Raw genomic sequence first — 21133 nt, 5'->3', positions numbered from 1 at the left:
GCTTCCAACCCATCCTTAACTGTCAGCACACTGCTGAGCTGGGCACGGGGGGCCATATGCTTCTCTTTAAGCGCGTAAATTGTACGGCATGACATGAATGGAGCTGCTCCATGCACACAGTCAATCACACGTCTCAAGTATTTGGCAGAATACTTGAAACTTGTGATTGTGACTGTACCCTGCACTGCAGCTACTCGAAGAGTCGGACCTGGGCTTCTGCAACACACCGCTGGTTCACAAGCAAGTTCTGGGATGCTTTAACTCAGAAGACTCAGGATTTTGTCAGGGTATTTTTAAAGCAATGGCAATCAAACAGTGCACTTCTTCATACTGTTGGCCTGTAACAGCACGGTAATTTTCAAGTTTTAAAGGAACACGTAAGCCTGCAGTAGCAGGGACCTGATGACGTTGTTATTCTTGCTACTGGCAAGCCTCATCCAATGGCAGCGGCATTACTCCCATTGCTCACTGGCAAAAGGAAGCAAGTCTTGGTAAAGTCAGGTAGGGCTACCGACCACTTGAACCTGAAAGCACATACTGCATTTGGCTTATGCAGCTTGATCCTTCTGTTAACAAAAAAATGGAGAAACATTCTCAGTATTCAAGGCAAAACAAGTATTTTTGGTTCATCACCACTAACAAGCATCAAAACCCACAGAAAAAAAAAATTCCTTAGAGTTCCGCCTGCTGCATAGTTATTCCCCAACCACGTTTAAAAATCCAGCCTGTCAATTCCAGCATTTCAGCGCAATTTTTATTGACCTACTAACCTGTAACTCTGGGAAGCCTGGAGCTAAGAATGCAATAATGGCTAGCAAATACGAGTCTCCAAACGGAGTGTAATAACCTTAAGTAAACTACTGCCAAGCAAAAGTCCTGCAGATCAAACAGTTCCCACGAAGCCTCATGCTATTAACTGGCAAAGAAGTCCCACGATATCTCCATAGCCACGCACAATAACAGAGCGCTGCGCTCCTGTTTACTTACACAGCTTATCTGCAATCCCGTAATGTATACAGCTGACCCCGCCGATGTAAATCACTGGTCTATTGAATGTTACTTCACTTGTTACAAACTTCGCCAGCTTTCCACGGGTAAACAAGGGGTTTTAGCTGAAATACCCGCTTTTAAGGGAAGTGAAAATTTGTGCTGGACGTTTATGGGTCTGAGGTTGAAATGGTTTAAATTTGTTTATTGTTATGCAGAGAAAAGGGGTCTTATATACCACAAGTTAGCAATGCTGTTATTTATGAGGTTCTCTTCTTCTTATGGAGAAACTGTGAGGCCCAGTCACGCTTCTTCAGGCTTATTTAGGGTATTTTCAGGTCAAACGCACCTCAGAAGACAAACAGGGGATCCAACACCCACGTAAAGCCAACCTAGTGACAACCAGCGCTGCGTGACCCCACACTGCCTTCCCTTCCACCCCATGGCTCCAGCTCATTTTGGGGCACCCTCCCTCCCCACAGCACCACCCCCTTTTTCCATGGGTGCGGAGGAGCCGAGCAGAAACCCCAAACCAAAGACGAATAAACACAACCACCCCCAAAACAACCCCAGGGGCTCCTGCCAGAAGCAAACCCGCTGCCCCTGGAGCAACAGGGCCGCGCTGAGGCGGGCTGGGGGGGGAAGCCCGGCGGGGCGGAGGCAGCGGGGCAGGAGGGAGGGAGGGCGGCCGGGCCGGGCCCTCCGGGGCTCTCGGGCCCCGACCGTGCGGGCCCGGCAGCGGGGAGCGGGGCGGGAGCAGGTGCCGGGGCCGGGGCCCGCCTCCGGCCGCGCCCCGCCGGGGGCAGGCGAGGGGGAAGCGGGCGGCTGAGGGGAGCGGCGGGGCCGGCGCTTACCTGGCGGGGGCAGCCCGCGCCCCGCTGCCTCACGGCGCTCTCCGCCCGTGGCCGTGGCCGCGTCCCCGTCCCCCGGCTCGGTCCCCGTGCGTTTAAGGCGCGGGGGCGGCTCCTCCCGTGCCCCGTCCCCGTGGCCGTCCCCGGGAGCAGCAGCAGCAGCGGCGGGCTGTCAGCTGCAGCCCATCTGCCGCCATCAGCCGCGGCTCAATGGCTCCGGCAGCTCGGCGGCGGCGGAGGGGGCTCCCCGCGGCGGGGGGGGGGCGGCCCGGGGCGGGAGGTGAAGCCCCCACCGGGCTGGGGGGCGCGGAGCCGGGGGGAGCCGCGGGGAGCGGCCCGCAGGGGAAAGGGCTGAGGGGTAGGGGGGTGCCGGGTCGGGGTGTGGGGGCCTCATGGGGACACGGACGGAGCTCGGGTAGAACTGGGGGGTTAATTGGTGAGTTGCGGGTTTAATTAGGGAAAGGGCAAGGTAGAGGCCTCGGGAGGTGAGGAAAGCTGAGGCAGGCTGGAGCGGTCCTGCAGCAGGGCTGCTGTGGCTTGGATAGCCCGGCAGGCAGCTTTGTGCAGGCTTCCAGGTTGGGCATCCCTGTCTGCAGTGTGTAACGGGAACCTCCAGCATTGCTTGAATCTGCTAAAATGAAAATGTCCTCTCCAGGACTGCAGCCTGTGCTGGCACCTCTGTCTCTCTCGGAGAGATGCAGCCGCTGTTTTCTGAGGGCCGATGGCGAGTCCTGGGCTAGCCAAAGTCTCTGGGTTTCGTTCAGTACAACTGAGTGAAGTATAAAGCCTGTGCTCCCCTGAGAATCAGAGCGGATGATTTAGTCGTGACTCCTGCTCGAAATACTACAAAACTGCAAAAGTGAACTGCAAAGAAACATGAGAAGGGAGCTAGAGAGAATGGTAGCTAAAAAGTCCTTAAATCCAGTCAGTTTGGGGTTCTCCAAATGGATTGTGATTTCTCGTTCATTCTCACGCCTTAAACCAGGATCCTGCAGCAGTCACACAGTGCTGGAGTAATGTCAATTGATGTGTTTAATTGCTTTGTTGTGCAGGGAAACACCTTGAGCAACTCTCCTAAGAGCTAGGTTTTAATTACTGAGTTTAAAATATGTTAATGTTGTGTTTAAGTAGAAATAACAACATTCCAATAAAATGTAATCACATTGTAATGCTTGTTGCTTGCACAATCAATCTAAATCACCTGTTCAGATTCCTTTATAATTAGTGATTCAAACTGCAAGCACTAAATGTTTCCAAGGCTTGGGTAACATCGCAGCAGCAGCAGCAGATCTGACTGAAGCGTCTGTGTAGCTCAGCATCACCTCTCTGACAGTGGCAAAAACTGAATGTCCAGAGGACAAAGTACTTTCCTGCTCCCCCACCATCCAGGAGCTCGGGGACTTCCAGAGCCAAGCTTGCCCTCTCTGCCTGTGGTACCTCTCACTGGCTTTCTGCCGGGACTTAGTCCAGTCTCCAGCTGAACCCACGCACAGCTTCAAAGTCCTCAATATCCTGTTGCAGGGGCTCTGAAGCCTGACTACTTACTGCATGAAAAATCTCTTCATTTGTTTTTTGGCATGCCACCTGTTAGTTTCATCTGATACCGTGTATTTCGTGTATTGCAAGAAGCAGCAGACAACCTGCTCCTCTCCATGCAGCTCACGTTCTCGGATCTGTCGCTCCCCTGCCTAAGTTCCTGCTTCTTCAGACCAAGGAGTCCAGGTAGTGCCATAAATGAAAGCCATCATCTCGTGCTTCTGCCCTTCTCTGCCCTCCTCTGAACCTTTCCAGTTCCTTTGCACCTTCTCCAAGGTGGGGAACTCGAACTGCAGCCAATATCCAACGTGCAAGAAAATCACTGGCATAATGATGAGCCTTTCCTAAGCCTGATGCGGCAGATTTTAAAATACAGTTCTAGTCTTGTCAACAAATCCCTCAGTCAGCTGTAAATTATTGAATAGAAAGCATTTATTTAAAGACCACAGCTATCTTTCTGCAATTCTGGTTTCTTCAAATTCCTAGTGAAATCTGCAGGTGTTAGGTCACTGAGTGATCTTACCAGGTATGCTAGATAAGCTGGACTACTAGAATGAAAAAAATAACATTGTCAGTTCTTTAATTATTTTCAGGCATGAGCTTACATCCACTGAAATCAATAACAATGGAATTGGTCTCCTATTCTATAACTAGAAGTGTTTTAGAATTAAAAAGAACCAGTATTCATCTACAACTTAAAGCTATAATTACATTTTTTAAATATTTTCATGCATATCGAGCTTCTGGTCCTGACAGCTGAGATACTGTTCTTTGTGTCTCTTTAAGATTAATTGTATCTCAGTTTCATACACAGCAGTACGTACATGACCCAGATCGTTAATTATTTCTTGACCCTGGGTTTGTGCAGTTTTATCTAGCATTTTTAAGACAATACGCTGGTCCTCAAACCAAACTCATGACTTTGCTTACCAGTACTTTGGGGTGATACTAGAAATGCAAGGCTCATATTTCAGAACACCAGAATGAAGTAGATACATTAAGGATAGCCATCGTTTAAATATAGAAACCTGGCAGCTGGCACATTCCGAAATTGCCCAGTATAGGAATTTTATCATTTTCTCAGAGATACCTAGCAACTGTGAAAGACAGGACAGACAGTTCTTTCAGCTGGCTTCTGTTTCTCGACTGGGGTAGCGAAAATTTAGAGGTGATTTACCTCTGCCTACTGCTGCTTTCTGCAGATCTTCCAAACAGGACATACTTGGGAAAGAGCAGACACATTGACAGGTTGGAAGTTAATGTGTGTGCCTTGGCATCAGTGATACACAATGACCGCGTCATCTTCAAGAGGGTCTGCGCTTCCGGGAGAAAACTGGTATTTGGAAATTTGGGGGAAAAAAGCCTTCAGAAAGGTACAGTTACTAAGTTTAACTCACTTCTCCGTATTGGATGGTAATTTACGTTGGACTGAAGCTATACACAAGCACTGTACTACTAGATTTTCAGGCGTTATACCCAAAGGTTACCGGCACTTAATGCACGCTGTCCCAAAACTCCATAAAACATGAGTAGGGCAGAAATTGCATGGCTGGTGTCACTTTCAACCCACCACCAAACACTATTCATTAAGATCTGAGGCAGCCCTGCATTTTGGGGGCTTCAATTCAGCTACAGAGACAATTACCTGTGGATCTGGGAAGCCCACCAGGCGAAGCTACTACACACTGAGCTCTGCAACCACAGAGCTGGCACTCACTGAGCTCCCCGTGCTGAAATAAAGCATCACTGCACAGAGCAGCACTCAAGCACTCCAGTCCTTAAGAAGCAGGTTTCCAAGGTGGTGAGAAGGGCTACGGGAAGAGCCGTGGTCCCGCTGCTGCCTTGGGTTGGCTTCCTTGGCTGTCAGCTCCTGCTGCGGGCTGTTGGGTTCAGCCTCGGTCTGACCCCACGTGAGTTTTCTGTCGATGGCAATTCAGAATTCAGACCCCACGTGGGAATTCTGTGCATATTTTGAAACATCTGAAGAAAGGCACGAGTGCTGCCATTTGCACATTTCCACGCTGCAGCAGAGAAGTGCAAGAAACTCCTGCCGCTGCTAGCGCTGGCAGCCGAGCAGCACTTAGCCAGTTCTGCAAGCGTTTATACCAGCATTGGTAGAGAAAAGGAGCAGACAGATTCAGCATGCTTACAGCTTTGATCTGTGTTTCTGGATCAATCTCTCTCCGGGCTTTGCAGGAAGATAGGTCCTTCCTTTGCATTTGATCTCCCTTCCTCAGCCAGGAAGAGGAAGATCATACAAATACAGGCGGCCCAACAGGAGCCACGCTGTACGTGCTTACTGCTCAAAAGGGCTTAAAAGGCTCCCAAATTGCCTGGTGGAGGACTGAGAATCTGCTTCCACTGGAGTGAATGAAAACCAGTATTTGTTTTATTACGGCATTACCATGAGAGTGCCTGAACTGGGAAGAATTTGAGAGTAGCATCAAGCTAGCACAGAGCCTCCTCCGGGACTGGGTGTGAGCCTCGCCGGGCAGCACGGGGAAGCAGACAGGGTCAGTCATTCCTCTGCCATCCTCAGAGGTGCTCCATAAACTGCAGCAATATCCTGCCAAAGCTGGTATCTCCTGGCTGCTAAGCTGTGCTGGAAATTAAGCTAGGGTTTCTGTTTTGTTTTTTTTTTTTTTTTGCATATTTACGTTACACTTTCTAGACTCGGCTTAGCTAATCAGGTGGTAATGAAACCATGAGGACTGTATTTTGCAAGGTTTTATTCATTTTCCAAAATCTCCGGGGAATGTCTACATAAGCAAGAGTTTGCAAATTCTGAGCCGTGCTGATTTAAATAAGAAAAAATATGCTCGGGTATTTAATATCTAATGAATACTGCCTTATATTTGAAACCTTGTCCCTAGTGGAACCCATTACAATAATGTTTATACAGGCGTATGCTGTAATGCATGATATTTTCCCTACAGCAGAATATGTTGGAATTTATTCCTGATTAAAGAAAAAAAAAATTGCAAATGGGCCGTATCCCAGAACATGGGCTGCTGCTGTCACAGCGATGCCCTCTTATTAACAAATAAAGCAATAAAAATTTAATTTGTTAATATGAGAAGGCGGGCAGCATTCACAGAAGTGCACTCTGGGTCCCGTGCAATGTGTGCGAACAGGAGGGCAGCCAAATCCTGCAGCATTAAAGGAGACTTTCAGAAGGTAGTGACGTGATCTAAATTTCACGTCTGCGGTAACACCCTTCAGGGAGGGCGCTGAGTGTCAGGGGGACAGCAGAAAGGTAGCAGTGACAGGCAGGGCCCACTTTGGCTGCTGGAGAAGAGTAAGAGATGATGGCACAGGAATATTGGTGTTGCCCAGGTGTCCTGCGGTATTTGTCCTTTAAGAGCCCAGCTGGATGTGACATACATCTACATCCATGGTTTTGTCTGCAGTAAAAATCCTTTGCAGCAGCACAGCAACATCAATGTACATTCAACTAAACTTTCTTAAGAGAAGAGGGTAGGGCTCTTTTCTCCTTCTGCCCTCGTGAATGCCCATCTCCTGACGAAGATCATTTGCAGTGGAATTCTGTACTGTGGAGCAGGGCCACAGACAAGAGCTGGAGGGGACGCTTCCTCAGACAGGGCTCCTCTTCCACACCTCACCACGCTGCGAGCTGCAGGCAGAGGAAAATGCTCTTCTCTTGCAGAGCACAGGATAAGGTTGTCACCGAGGCTGCTTTAAGCAGCAAAACCTTTTAAAGATTCAGGCAGTGCTGTAGGAACTTCATTCCCTGGACAGCAGCAGCAGGCTGACACGCGGTACCGTGACATGGGAAATACAATCTTATTATTCATACACCAAACTGGAGCACTGAACAACTCGGCTCAGCTCCTGGCTTAGACACAGATCGCTTCTATAAGCTCCATCACTTAGTGTGTTCACAACTTTACCTTCCTCTGTAAGAAGGGAATTATGTTATTTCTGGTTTCATCCTTGGGGTTGGGGGGATGAAAAGCATTTCTCACTTTGTGTAGGGACTGGAACAATGAGGCCTTGTTCTTAGGTGGGGTCTTAAAGCCTTGCTTTAACATAATTTAGGAGAAATAAAAAAGGTAGAGTGTTACAGAATGAAGTAGAAATGCTAAACGTGATTATTTAACTTTGCTTCCACAAGTGGGACTGATTTACGGGGAGAGCTGCTAACGTGACTCGCATGACTTCATGTGCAGCTCCTCCTGGGCCTCGGCTAACGCTGCCATCAGCGCTGCTATCCAAACACTTCATCAGTGAAATACATCAGTGATGTGGCATTCCTTCAAAAATTATGGATTCTGAAATTGCCCATTTCTCTGTGCTCAAGCCTGCCCGCCTACCCCTCAAAACCCCCTGGAAAACCCTCTTGACAAGGTTCCTCTATCACAGCCTGTGTCTGTGCACCACTCCTTTCTAAAACCTCTTTTCAAATCCTGGTTTTGTAACAGCACAACTTGTCATTTTGTTACCTCGATGTAAATCCATGGGTTTTCCTCTACCAAATAGGAAACAGCGCTGCAGATGCTGCTGCTGTTGGGTCACCGAGAAGACTTCAGGGCAATGTCACTGTCACGCGTCCAAATTATCCCTTGCTCTGTGAATAATTCCAGTGAAATCATTGGAATTATCTGAGGAATTAAATATGATTCAACACGGTAAGCGTGGCTGTGTCTAGCCACCAGTGGGATCAGAAGGCTGTATTCAGTACAAAATAATAAAAGCAGCCCACACATAATTTTACACGTGGAGCTGTGTGATTTTTAAACACGGCTGAGATAAACTGGAGATAAACAGCTAATTGCTATTCATTTCTTGCAGTCGGGTGTTTTGATCTGTTGCTTGGATTCACAGCACAGAGCAGGGTGGCACTTTCGGACTGGAGCACGGCCACGTGCCCGTGCCAGAGCAGGGTGCTGGGCAGGGTCAGACAGCAGCAGCCCTGAGCATCCCGTTTCTTCCTGACCTACAGAGCCACCAAGGTACTATGTGTATCTGCATACACAAAAGAGTTCATTTTTATAGAAATGTAAAACAAACAGAGAGCCGTGCCAAGATTATACATTTCATTTCCCAGCATACAAATGAGGATCTAATTTACTCTGGGCCGTTCATGCATTTTGCTTTTAACAAACATCCATATGTCAAATAGACCTTCTGCATACTTCCCTGCTGGAGTTTTTTTTTTTTTCCTTTCTCCTTTCAACTTGGTAGGGAACATTTGTGATCCTTATTCTACCAAATATATCTAAAGAATATATTTTGCTCAAGGCCTTCTATTTTTTTTTTAATTTAAGAGAAACAAATCAATTCCTGGTTCAGGCAGTCTTGCTATTAAGACGAGCATACATCTGTGCAAAAATAGCCCAGTCCCTAATTAATTACAGAATGTTATTAACATTTTAACTCTGGTTAATTTATTTAATTTCATAAACATGATCACACCGAGTTACTTTTTAAAGAACATTTTTCCATCCTTTTGTCTGCAGCCTTACAATTCGGGTAGTTTATCATAGGTACGGAGATATTTGCTCGCACCATGATGATTTTATATTCGGATGGTTCCAGATCCTTTCTGTAATGACCTCAGGAACTGAGGCTTGACGCTTCACCCCCGACTCCCGCGGCACTGATGGGCAGTGTTAATGGCAGTTTTCTCCGATTAAAGAAAATGGGCTGAGATGCATTCTTCAGAATTAATACATTTAATGAATTTATTATACCGAAACCATCCCAAGTCCTGTTTCTCATATAGCACAGCACATCAATTTGTCCTTATTTTAAGCCATCTTAGTAAATAGTCCACGAAAGCAGGCCCAGTTGGTGTTACAATGACTTGCTGTCAGAGCAGATTTACTTATTGATCCGGCAGATTGCCCATAAAGTGACTATTAACTTTAATCAGTTGTGGACAACTGTGTTATTTGACTGATTGCTGCACCTGATAAAATCTTTTGAACAGGTGTAAACTTTAGCAAGGCATCTATCTATTTGACTTGATATTTGTTCAAAAGGCAGTGATCAGTCTTGATCTGAACAGTGAGTTAAATTATGCTCCCTTACACACACAGTTTTCCTTGCAACTTGCAACAAGTGCTCTCGCTTCCAGCCAACCTTTTCCCTTTGTTAGGTTAGTATTTAGAGGGGACTGAGGCGCTACGTAAGGTTCACGTGTGATCTTTAACCTACCACCTCTTACTTTTCTAGGATCCTATTAGAAATATGATTTACATGGCTAAATGGCAATCACAGTAAAATGGCTGCTTTTCTATGTCCCGGTTATTCACATTACTCTCATCCAGCTCAGTCATGGAAAAGTATCTTTAACAGCCATGGGGTGACACAGGCATTGTAGCAGGGATTCAAAGGAAGCGAGTCTTTTTCATTCACTGCTCATACAATGGCCGTGCTTTCTGTGACCTGGTAGTTACACACGCACTGCTCACTGAACCATCCAAATTTACACTCATCTAAAGAAAAGCACATTTGGCCAAAAATCAGATACATTATTAATTGGTAGTCTCCTAATGTGCATATTCAAACACTAATCTGTGGTAGAAATGCAGCCTTATGTATTTCATAGCCATATAATGTGTGATTTATTTTATTTTTAAACATTAAAGGCACAAATCAGAAGCCCCAGCTTCAGAGAGACATGATATTGTAATTTTAGTTGGAAACATCTGAGTAATTGTGATGACTGAATGACTTCAAAGTGCCAAACTAAATCGTGCTCTGCCCCTGCCAGCCTCACCTCCTAACTCGAAGGATTTCCTGAAAGAAATACATCAGTGTTTGAGGGAACTTCACGAATTTAACATCATGCTAAATTCTCCAGTGTTCTAGGGATGTGACAAAATCAAAACTAACCAACAACCACTCAAAACGCCGACAAAGAGATGATAGTTAGATGCTAATGGGTAATAGCACAGAACACCTTTTCCTGGCTTTATCCACTGGCAAGATGGTGGGATAAGGCAGGGGACTGAATACCAAGAAGCAAAGGGGAAGGAAACCTCCCGCTCTTACAAATCAAACCAACCAAACCAATCCCAGCTGGTCATGGGCTACAAACAGCATTTTGGCAAGATTCTGCATACAGTCTGTAACTCAGGCTAGCATCATAGACCAGAGGCAACATTTGTTATTAAGAATCTTCCAGAAAGGGTTAAACCAGGGTTGCAGCCCCAGTATCTGGCTGCTTTGACCTTAGTTCCACTCAGACCAAGTTACTAAGCCCCTGACGAGAAAAAGATATTTGCGCAGAGCATGACCTTATGGAGCTGGGGTAGCATTTGGGTTTTTTCATAGCCTTCATTACTGTAATATCATACATTGGGTTTTCATTTGTTTGCCATGCAACTTATTCCCCCAAGATTAGTCCTTTTCTAGTCAAGCAGTTTAAAGCTAATCACAGTTGTTATTTTAATCTGTGCTTACCATTAAGAATTCTTGCAGAGCTATTTTGCTTGTTAGCAATTATGGTCTCCCAATGGAAGTTTGTGATTACAGCAAAAGCAACCTGTTTAATGCTTGGCACCTCTTTAGTATACAGGCATTAAACCCAGGAGCATAGAAGCATGCTAATGCTGGAGATGAAAGTAGAGCAAATCTATTTAGTAAACTCTGTTTTTAAAACACGAAGTCGGTGAGATGCCATCTGGTCCTCGCAAATTTTGTGGTGCTCCCCCTCTGTGTTTTTCCTTCCTTTTACAAGGTAATAAGGTGTTGTTGCTCCGTGGTTTGTTTTATGATTGTCATGTCTGAAAAGCAGCCATGCTTTATATGCAGTATATCCTAACGCTTTCACCAAGACAGACTGGTTTGGTCCCGGTTCCAGGAGCACTAATAATAAAATTCCCATGAACGTCCTTAAGAACAGGACCTGACCCTTGCATATTTCGATGTGCTGAAATTCTCCCTTCTGTTAAGGGAAGTACTAATTGCTGTCATTGACCTAAGTGTCAAGAATAAAAAATTATGATCTATTGTCAAGGTCAATTAGCAAAGACTGTAGGAGCAAATTTCTGCCTCTCACATTGTTTCTTCATGTGATTTTGCCATAAAGGATGCTACAGAGTAATACAGGTCAGCCGAATTAGAACGAGCATTAAATGAGTATGTGAGAAATGCCACTGCAGGAGCTCCCCTCGCCCATGACCCCTTTCTGTCCTATTTAAAGTTATTTCCAGGCACGATAGGGCAGAGAAATCTAAAGTAAAGCAGTGCTCTAGCTCAAGCTCATACACTGATACATGTTATTCATGTAACTCCACTGATAAATGTTGGCAACGGGAGTTGAATTTGCCTCACATCAAATAAGTTTATTTTGTTCTAACAAGCCAGAGAAATGGGGGGAGCCACTGACCACTCAAGCATGCTGCCATATTCATCGTTCTTCAGCTGAAAATAATTATTGGAAGTTCCTCAGCACCAGAAAAGCTTAAGAAAGCCCACGTGCCCATGTGCTAGTGGGGTAACTCTGCTCGTTGCGAAGGTCTTTAAGAACAGGAACTCCAAAGCTGGGCTAAAGGCCTGCTTTAGCAGAAAGCTATAAAACGTGAGCTAACCACAGCCAGATCTCCGGGGACTGCAATTACAGCAATAAATGTTCGACAGCAGATGCTTAAGCTATGTATAAACAGTAGTCCTCTAAAATGAAAAGAAATTTTTGCCCCCACATGTCTTTTAGGGTCCCATTGTACATGTGGAAATGTAAAGGAAATGTAAAATTGATATGCGCACCATGACATCGGCTTTAGTCTCCTCGGTCTTAGCCCGGCTGCTATAAATCTGTCCGGCTGTAAGCAACACTGAAGGAGCTAAGCGCTGAGGATTTGTGTCTGCCCTTTTTATTAGCTCGCCTAGAGTAAAGTCGGGGTTATCGGTCAGTGTCAGGTTCAGCGCCCAGTGACCCACCAGGTTAAAACTGTGGTAGTCACAAATCAAGAGCATAATGAAGTCTGAGAAGAGGTCCATGCTGATTTATTAGGACATCTGTCTGCCTGTAGACAGTCTAGTCCTGCCCTTGCGTCGTGTGAGCTATTAGCATAATCCTCACATGAAACATATTACAGATTTAAAAGAGAGAAATGAAGTGTTCAAAGACGGCTGGCAAACCAGAAGGGTTTACCTTCTAGGGCTCATTTTAAGTCTTAACCTTTTGTGCCAACACACCATAAAAATAACGTTAAACGTAAATTAACATTAAAAACAAAAATTAGTCTTGAGTTTTCCAAAAACACTGAATTTTCAGACCACATCTGAATGTCTGTTCATAATAAAATGAAGTCGCTCTCTGACACTTTTCAGACTTTTTCATCTCTTAATTTTTTTCCTTTTCATTTATATTTAACCACTGCATTGTCTTCCACACTTACTACCTTCATTCGGACAAACACAATTTCCCAGATACTGTGATCTTAAAGGTAAAGTTACGGGTTTTATATCAATTATTTTGACTATTTCTGTATTTTTTTTAAGCAGGAATTACACACAAACTTTCAGAGTTTTCCCTATAAAAAGATGAAGCCCATATCTCAAATGCCATACGCTTTAAATGCTGTAACACTACTTTCATATCCTCCAGGACAGGAAGTTTGTGAGATGCATGCTAACTAGTACTGTCATGTGCAAAGCTACTTCTTCTGTGCATGAGAGGCATTCAACTGAAAAATCAGACAGATCATTACGTCTCCCCTTGATCAGAACTAAGGAGAATCAGGTTTTAGTCTACAAAGACTAAATTAATCTATAAAGATTAATTTACAGTTGAATATGTATTAATAGAGATTGTCATCTCTTCTATGCCTTTAGAAAAAAAAAGTTAAATCAAATATTGCATTTAAAAATATATGACTTGAGAACATTGAATTAGTTTCATCACTGGTATTATTACATTTCCTCTGTATTAAAAGTTATTCTAGATATGAATCTAGCTATTAACTATAAAAATATGAGATACTGAGCAGTTAATACTGAGATACTGCATACTTAAGTAAATATAAGTACAAGGAAATACTGCGAAGTGCTGTCATACAGATCTCTTTATACCAGCTTGATAACAACTCTATATAAAATAAAATTCTGGAAGAATTAATTTAAAAGTGATCAAGAGATAATTAACTCATTAAGAGCATGAGACTTCTGAGGCTTCTTGAGATTAGGTAGTTTCTCAGCTATCTTTATCATTTTACATCAGAACAGCCCTGAAATACAGCTGGAGAACAGTACTGCAGAAATACCTAAAAAATCTTCAGTATTTGTGCCAATGTGTCACAGTTAGAGATGACACTTGATAAATTTTGTGAAGATGCAAACAATGCCCGAGTTTGTCCTACCCAGCGAAGACATCAACAGTAAAACAGCAGCAAAACTACTGAAGTAAATTATGTAATAAAGTGGTTGTTGTAAAGAGGAAACTGTGTCTGTAATGAGGGAAGCACCTTTTTGCAAGAGAGCGGACGACCTACCCCTGTGAGTAAATGACATTTACTAGATCGGACGAATGCCCAGAGATTTGCAAGGCCCTACAGCCATCGTACCAGAGGAACACAAATTTTGAGGAGATCTTCAGAAGAGCTGGTGCAATTATCACAGTTGCTGTGTGGCAGAGTAAAAATGACCACTAGTTTTACATTAGCATATGGAAATTGCTGCTTTGCTTAAATCAGAGTTAAATCTGGGCAACCTGCACTGAGCAATATGAACATAGGAGAAAGAGAAAATTCTGGACTATCAAAAATACCGCAAAATTTTAAAATCTTGCTTATTCAGTTTTGAAACTCTCAAATTCTGTTACGCTATCTAAAATGCTGTTATGCTGGGTTTTGTGCCAAAACGCTTACACTCAAGAATATCAAAGCATTTATTAAATTCAATCCAATTAAAAGAATTTGAAATAGAGTTAGCATCCACTGCTTCGAAAATAGGACGGGAAAACTGTGCATATATTTAACTGCCCTGAGTATCAAAGTTCAACTGGTGTGTGATGCCTTACTGAGTTATTTCATTTAGGTAAGACTCGGTAAAGAGACAGTCCGCAAAGCACTAAAAGTGCAGAAACTCAATACCCAACCATTTATTTGAAATCAAGAACTATGGAGCGGAGTATTTCTTCCAACAGAACAATATAAATAAAGATGTATATCTATTGTACTTGCCTCCATAAATTCCAGCGTTGTTCCTCCAGCTGAGTCACTAGATGCTCTATGTATTTGTTTGAGTCCATATATTCCTAAAAGAAAAAAGAGCAAAAGTTATTTCTTCAATGTTCAAAGCATTTGTAAATGTTTGAGTGAAAGACACAGTGATAGTTTGTGGAGTCCACCTTCATTTTGCACCCAAGGTTATCCCACATACATACAAGTCCCAGTGATGAAAAATCTAGATTAAAATCAAATTTCTATTCATTCCAAATGAGTAAGGTAGTAGCCCAACACACTCCTCAGTGATTATGTGAGGGGAAGATGAAAGGCAGTGAGGATCTGCAAGCAGCTCAAATGAATTAGAGTACATATAAATACGTATCCATATTCTAAGCCCAGAATTTTATACCTTGGATTTGGACTGAAAAATAACTTTTCATCAGTGTTTTGGTGCTGTCATTATTTTGGTGTACATTTTGTTTACTTGAGGTATATATCAAAGCGAGCTGAATATTTGACTCAAATATTTATTTTGTGCCCGGTGTGAAAAATATTATACTATGTACCCTATTTGAAAATGGAGCTATAATTCAACTCCTATATCATTTCCCAGTTCAACTTTTGCAGATGCTATAACTTGCAATATCAGCTATATGAAAGATACTGTATTTGTGTCTAGACCAAACTTCTGATAAATAATCATGATCAGATGAACAATTTGTACTTTTTAAATTGAAGCCTATTTTTTAAACTCAATGTAAAGAGATGATCATCAGAGAAATATTTCAGTAATAGAAATACACCATTTAATTTCCAGGAGGAAGGCAACTTGAGTGCTATATATATAAAAAATATTTCAGAATGAGCCCACAGAATAACGTGTGATACAGCATGATATATTCATATGACATTGGTAACAATACAGCGACATTACTATTATTCTGAAAACCTATCAGTAATAACGTAACTCTCTTGAAATAGCTCACAAAAATATATATGTTTCCAACCTCATACTTCAGAAAATAACAAGTACCGGAGTGCTATCCGGGAAAGAATCCATCTACAGTTCCTGGAGACAAAAGGTCCAGTTTTATAGCTCCGATTTTATAGCTTTGGACTTATCACAAAACCACTTTGTGGGGTTCCTGTTTGTATTAGGGGTTGTTTCACTCGCATTATTATTTATTCTGTGTACAAATATGTTTTTTCATTACAAAGCAGCTGGTTCTTCTTAGCCATTTATCTTTGTAATCAGGAATATGAGACAGCCACCGCAGGGACAGTACATCATCATGTCTTCTCAGGCTGGAGATAAATGTTAGCTGATTCTAATGATCATAATTTATATAGAAATGTACATTTTCATTTCTCAGGACTGAAACTGCTCTAAGTGATTGGGTAATAGTACGAGGCAGTCATACAATATTTCTTGAAATCTCATTAAACTTTTAATACTCTGTATAAAGTAGCGAAAGACGTAAGATACGTACAATCAATGGCAAATATTTTCCTGTGCATATACACAAGCACGCTCAATGGGTGTCCAACTTTGCTGAGCGGTACAGCTCTGCCCCGAGGCAGAAGATAGCCGGGCCAAGGTAGTGTGGGGCTTGTGCCATCCCTTACAGGAGCTGTGCCTGCACCTTTGGGTGCCAGCGGGTGCTACCAGTGGTGGAGGATCCTCCACACCATGTTTCTGCCCACAGGCTGGTCTGACTGAGAAGGATCCTCTTCAAAGGTACCCAGCAATGTTTCCTGGCATGAGCAGGAGTTTTCTGAAGAAAGCAAGAGCAGGACCTTGATCCTAGGGAGTTGTGCAATGCATCTGCTGTCATTTGCTACAAGGCTGCCTTGCTTGAAAACCTCCGCATATCGTGAAACTTTGCATTAAACTCCGTACTTGCCCTAAGCTTGAATTTTAATCTAACCGCTGTAGGTAGACATATTTTGTAACGTTGCTCTCAGAAAACACTCAAAATGTAAATACTGGGAAAAGCCATGAACTTCATAACACAGCTTTTATACCAGTGCTGTTAGACCAGACACTGGCTCGAGCACGGGCTGTGGCTCTCCCTGTTAATCAGCTGAGCTGCATTTCACACGGAGTACACCACGTAAAGTAGGCAGCAAGCTTCTTCTAAGCCAAAACAAGACAAGTCATTCTGTAACACACACACATCACAGTTTAGAAAAATTATGCCATACATATGTATAATGATGGTTAGTTGCAGAACCAAGTTCTTTAGAATAGGCTTTTTTTTTTTTCTTATTATTTTTTACTACATTGTACCTATTGTAAATTATTATTAATACCTTTATATTTTTAATGTAATATTAAACAATATTCCTGATTTATTCATCAGTGCACTTTGCCCCACAGGCAAGGATAGGATCAGCAGTTTTCTTCTGCATAATTCTATCATGATAATATAAAAAACTCATTCTGAAGCAATTTTCTGAAAAATATGGTGAAGAAAATGAAGACAATGGGGAAAAAGAAAGCCATGTGTTTATACTGTATGATTCCTGCCTTCATGTCAGGTTTTTCCTGTGGCAAATCAGGAATATTCTATTTCTCTTTGAAGACCTGCAGCTCAGAAGTATGTACGCTGTCAATCTGCAAAAGTGTAAAAAAATCAGTCGTGATTTGATATAAATACCACGATTGGAAGCACCTTCGTTCTTCTGCGCCTCTCTAGCACCTTAATGTGCCAGCCGTGTCCAAAGCGAGCCATCTGCTTAAGGCCAGGTCTCTGTTCCCAAAGCCAGGTTTCTGTGCTTTTCTGTTATCAGCCATCCCAATAAGCCAAATTCTGCAAATTCTAGACCAGAAGCCAGTATTATCATTTTGTCTACATGAAGCATGCAGTGCTTTGAGATTTAGAGCAACTTGGTGATTTAAAATAACTTGGCACGTTCAATTAAAACAAAAATCTGGAAAAAGAAGCCACAGTACCCACACTTTTTCACAAAGTCTGCAGTTTAGTAAAGTACCAACACTTTTCAGTTCCCAACAGATCACATCGAGAGAGGAATTACAAATGTTTTGAGGCTTCCTCGGAGCAATGTTGTGTGCATGCTTGCACCGTGTAGGGTTTGGGCAGCACGGTTGACTCAAATACGCAAAATTACACAAAGCGTCATTTTCTGGTACAAGCACCTGACTTTAGGAGTTTGCATTATTGAAAGGAGATCCTAGAGACCCACACGCAGTTAAGAAAAATACCTCTTCCATATGAAAACAGAAACAAGATCCCATAACGGAGCAGGGATAAGAACCACTGAGGGAGACAAAACCTGTACTTTCACTAGCTGCTGATAAAACAGCCCCACCAAATGGTGGAGGAGGCCTGGGGAGCACAGTGGCGCCAGGTTTGCACAAGAAGTGTGCACGTTCCTAACAAAGCCTGAGGGGTGGGAGGGCTGAGTGCTCAGCACCTGGGAACAGGCAGGTCTGTGTAAGGCCAAGACAATGTTTCCAAAGCCATCTGAAGCTGGAGAGTCCACACACAGGCCTGTTATGAATCTGATGGTATCACACGGTGACTCTGCAGGCCGCGGAACCAGTCAGCCTCTTCTCATGGGTAACTAGTGACAGGACCAGAGGGAATGGCCTCAAGTTGTGCCAGGGGAGGTTCAGGTTGGAAATGAGGAGACATTTCTGCTCAGAAAGAGCGGTCAGACATTGGGATGGGTTGCCCAGGGAGGTGGTGGAGTCACCGTGCCTGGGGGTGTTCAAGGAGAGGTTGGACCTGGTGCTTGGGGACATGGTTAGTGGGTGACATTGGTGGTAGGGGAGTGGTCGGATCAGATGATCTTGGAGGCCTTTTCCAGCCCTAATGATTCTGTGATTCACAGAATCACAGAATCACAGAATTTCCTAGGTTGGAAGAGACCTCAAGGTCATCGAGTCCAACCTCTGACCTAACGCTAACAGCCCTCCACTAAACCATATCCCTGCCATTCTGTGATCCCTGCCACACTGGAGCAGAGCAAGGCCCCACGCTGCGCCCACTCCCACCTCCGGCGGCTGCCCCAGCCTGCAGGACCAGCAGGAGGCCTGGCCTCAAGTCTTTGCTCTTATATCCCTCAAATCAAAAGGGGGGAAACCCGCCCCCTTTTTTCCCAGTGGCAAAACAAAGTTGGTAGCTTTCCAGCCAGGATTTCACCGCTCCATCTCTCCTCCTGTGATGGCATATAACTGCGCTGTTTTAAGGAAAAAACCTTCTGTAACGTGCTTAACTAGGGTAGGAAATCTTCCTAGCAGCTGCGTAGATTCAGGCTTCCAGGAGGAGCTGGGATGCAAATGTCACTTAACGGCTCATCTAATTTAGAAAAATTTAGAGAGAATCAGAGAATCACTTTACCGAAATTGTCACTGCACTGAGCTGAGGCACGAGCCTACCTACGTAGGCTTTTTGACAGGACTAAATATCAAGCTTTGTGATGCTTTAATTACTTTTTTTTTTTCCCTTCTTTATTAGCTGGACAAAAGGCAGGAAAGTCTGCTGGTCAGGAAGAAAGGGAAGAGAAAGGAAATGAAGCGCCTCCACAGAGGCCTGGGATGCGCCGCTCGGTATTTGGGTTGGTTCCGTGGGTATTTGTTCTGGCATCCGCGCGCTGTTGTGCTGGGCAGAGGATCAACAATTATGCAGCACCCGGAGCATTTTCCCATCCACTGCTACAGAGCAAACCCAGGGGCAACCTCAGGCTCCTAACACCGGGTTCCCTCGCTGGAAGGTTACAAATTCAGGCTAAGGAAATAACGCGTATTCTCTGCCTCTCATAAGGAACTTGCACAGCTTGGTATCAAAGAGAGTTTAATGAGCTTAGCAATATGTGAAAAGGATTAAGGATACAGTCGCTGATCCAGCAAATCACTTGATTACATACTTAATTCAATAGGGCCACTTGTGCTCAAAGTTCAGCGTGTGCCCACAAGCAGTGGGCAGCGGGTGGTGGGAAGCGCTGCTGTGGGGCTGGGGCACCCAAGTCTGGATCTGGCCCCTCGATGCTTACCCCTAAACCCACACGTGTGTGGGGACGAGGCAGCTGCCCCATTTGCCACCTCCTGCTCTGAAGCAGCTCCCAGTGTACACCCTGGGCACATGGCTGAGGTGCCCGAGTTGCAGAAAATGGGGAAATTTGGATAGTTTTGGCCAGCACTCATCCTCCTGCAGGGCTGGGAGGTAAATGTCACAGAGCCCCAAATGTCCCGTTCTCCTTCTGGCTCATCTAACACTGCTCCCGATGGGGTTGGGACACTGAGCTCGCAGCCCTCATTCCACAGCGCCCAGTTCCTCCTCGGATATTTGCATCTGAAACCAGACAGGAAAACACCAGTGTGGGTTCAGGCTTCACAAAGGAAGGCGTTTGTCATCCAGGAGGTTGAGAAAAACGGGGAGTGAACACGGCAGTAAAAGCACAGACAAGTTGCTGCGAGCGTCTGGAGCTGGCCGGCCCTGGGGACACGGAACTGCCTTGGGGAGCCCCGGTCGCCTGCCCCAACGGGGGAAGTCGTGTTTTCACAGGGAAAGGTTATTAGCAATCAAACAACAACAAAGCTGTCTGCAGCCCAAAGCAGACTGTTGCAATTAGGAAATGATGTTAGCAAAGCACAGAGTGGATGCGACTGACCTGCGAGGGGGAGACGGGAGCTGTTGCACCAATGCGGAGACACAAGTCAGCTTTGAAGGATCTTGGAAGGGTGCCCTGGGGTAAGGCTTTAGATCTAGGGAGGGTGCCTTCAGAGAATATTGTACATTTTGTAAAATATTTATTTTTGTTATCATCCTGCCGCATAAACCTTTGATGGAAAAGAGGCTTTTTTTCCAGCAGCCCGAGAGGATATATATACATATTCTTGTCTGGACCGTGTTTTTTGCATGTCTGAAAGCGTTATAATTGAGGATTTGAGTGAGCTGTCTGTTATACAACATTACTCAGCTATGCACTAAAAATAAATCACATATTAAAAAAGATAAAAACCTCTTTGCATTAGATATTTTTCTGTCACTTCCTTCAATACCACACCTGGCCAGACTGCTCGCTGTCAGTGCTCAACAGCAACAAAAGCTGAACTGTGCAGCTTAAGCAAATCAGATCTTTTTAAGCTGCCATTATTGCTAATTTATTATTTGCCTACCTGATTTCAACATGTTATTTTAATTGTCAGTTTTATTAATGATCAAACAAAATGTGTACGTTCAGAGTGTCTGCAATGGAGCAGAAGGCTGGCAAGAGCCCTTGTGCACATACTGTGGAATTACACCATTATGGTAAAAACAGTAATGATTATTTTAATAAATGTGTTGAGCAAATTTCTTAATTGTTTAAAATCACTCAAGCCTCAGTGAACAGTTCATATTACATCTCAGCTGCAGTGATTAAAACTGATTTACCGACTCATCTGAAGCCAGTTGTTTTCATGGGAATCAGCTGGGTTTTCCTCCTGCTGCTGCCTGGTTTCCGCTCAGCACCCTATTAAATGTCACCAACCACAGAGGACAGCAGAGCTTAATAAAGCTTGAAATAGCTCAAGCTTGTTAGCTAATGGACAGATCCTGCACCCCGTGCAGGCAGGGATGATACGTCCCCCAGGAGCAATGCCCAGACTCACAG

At 44.1% G+C, this 21133-nt stretch overlaps 1 protein-coding gene across 13 annotated transcripts in view; it reads right to left on the bottom strand.

Annotated features, from left to right (window-relative positions):
* The window catches only part of NCKAP5 (NCK associated protein 5), a 435525-nt gene that overhangs the window by 234081 nt on the left and 180311 nt on the right, over positions 1-21133 (bottom strand). For 10 of the 13 annotated variants that reach the window (XM_084524282.1, XM_084524281.1, XM_084524266.1 and 7 more), the window contains one exon: positions 14524-14601. In XM_084524282.1, the coding sequence (XP_084380408.1) occupies positions 14524-14601 (78 nt within the window). Of the gene's footprint in view, positions 1-987; positions 1648-1841; positions 1900-14523; positions 14602-21133 lie in introns of those variants that run through there. The other 3 variants (XM_084524274.1, XM_084524270.1, XM_084524271.1) reach the window with 3 other exon arrangements.

This window comes from Aythya ferina, assembly GCF_964211825.1.
Source record: "Aythya ferina genome assembly, chromosome: 6".
Classification (NCBI taxonomy): Eukaryota; Metazoa; Chordata; class Aves; order Anseriformes; family Anatidae; genus Aythya; species Aythya ferina.
The sequence above is the reverse complement of the archived record's forward strand: the minus strand, read 5'-3'. Positions and strand labels throughout refer to the sequence as shown.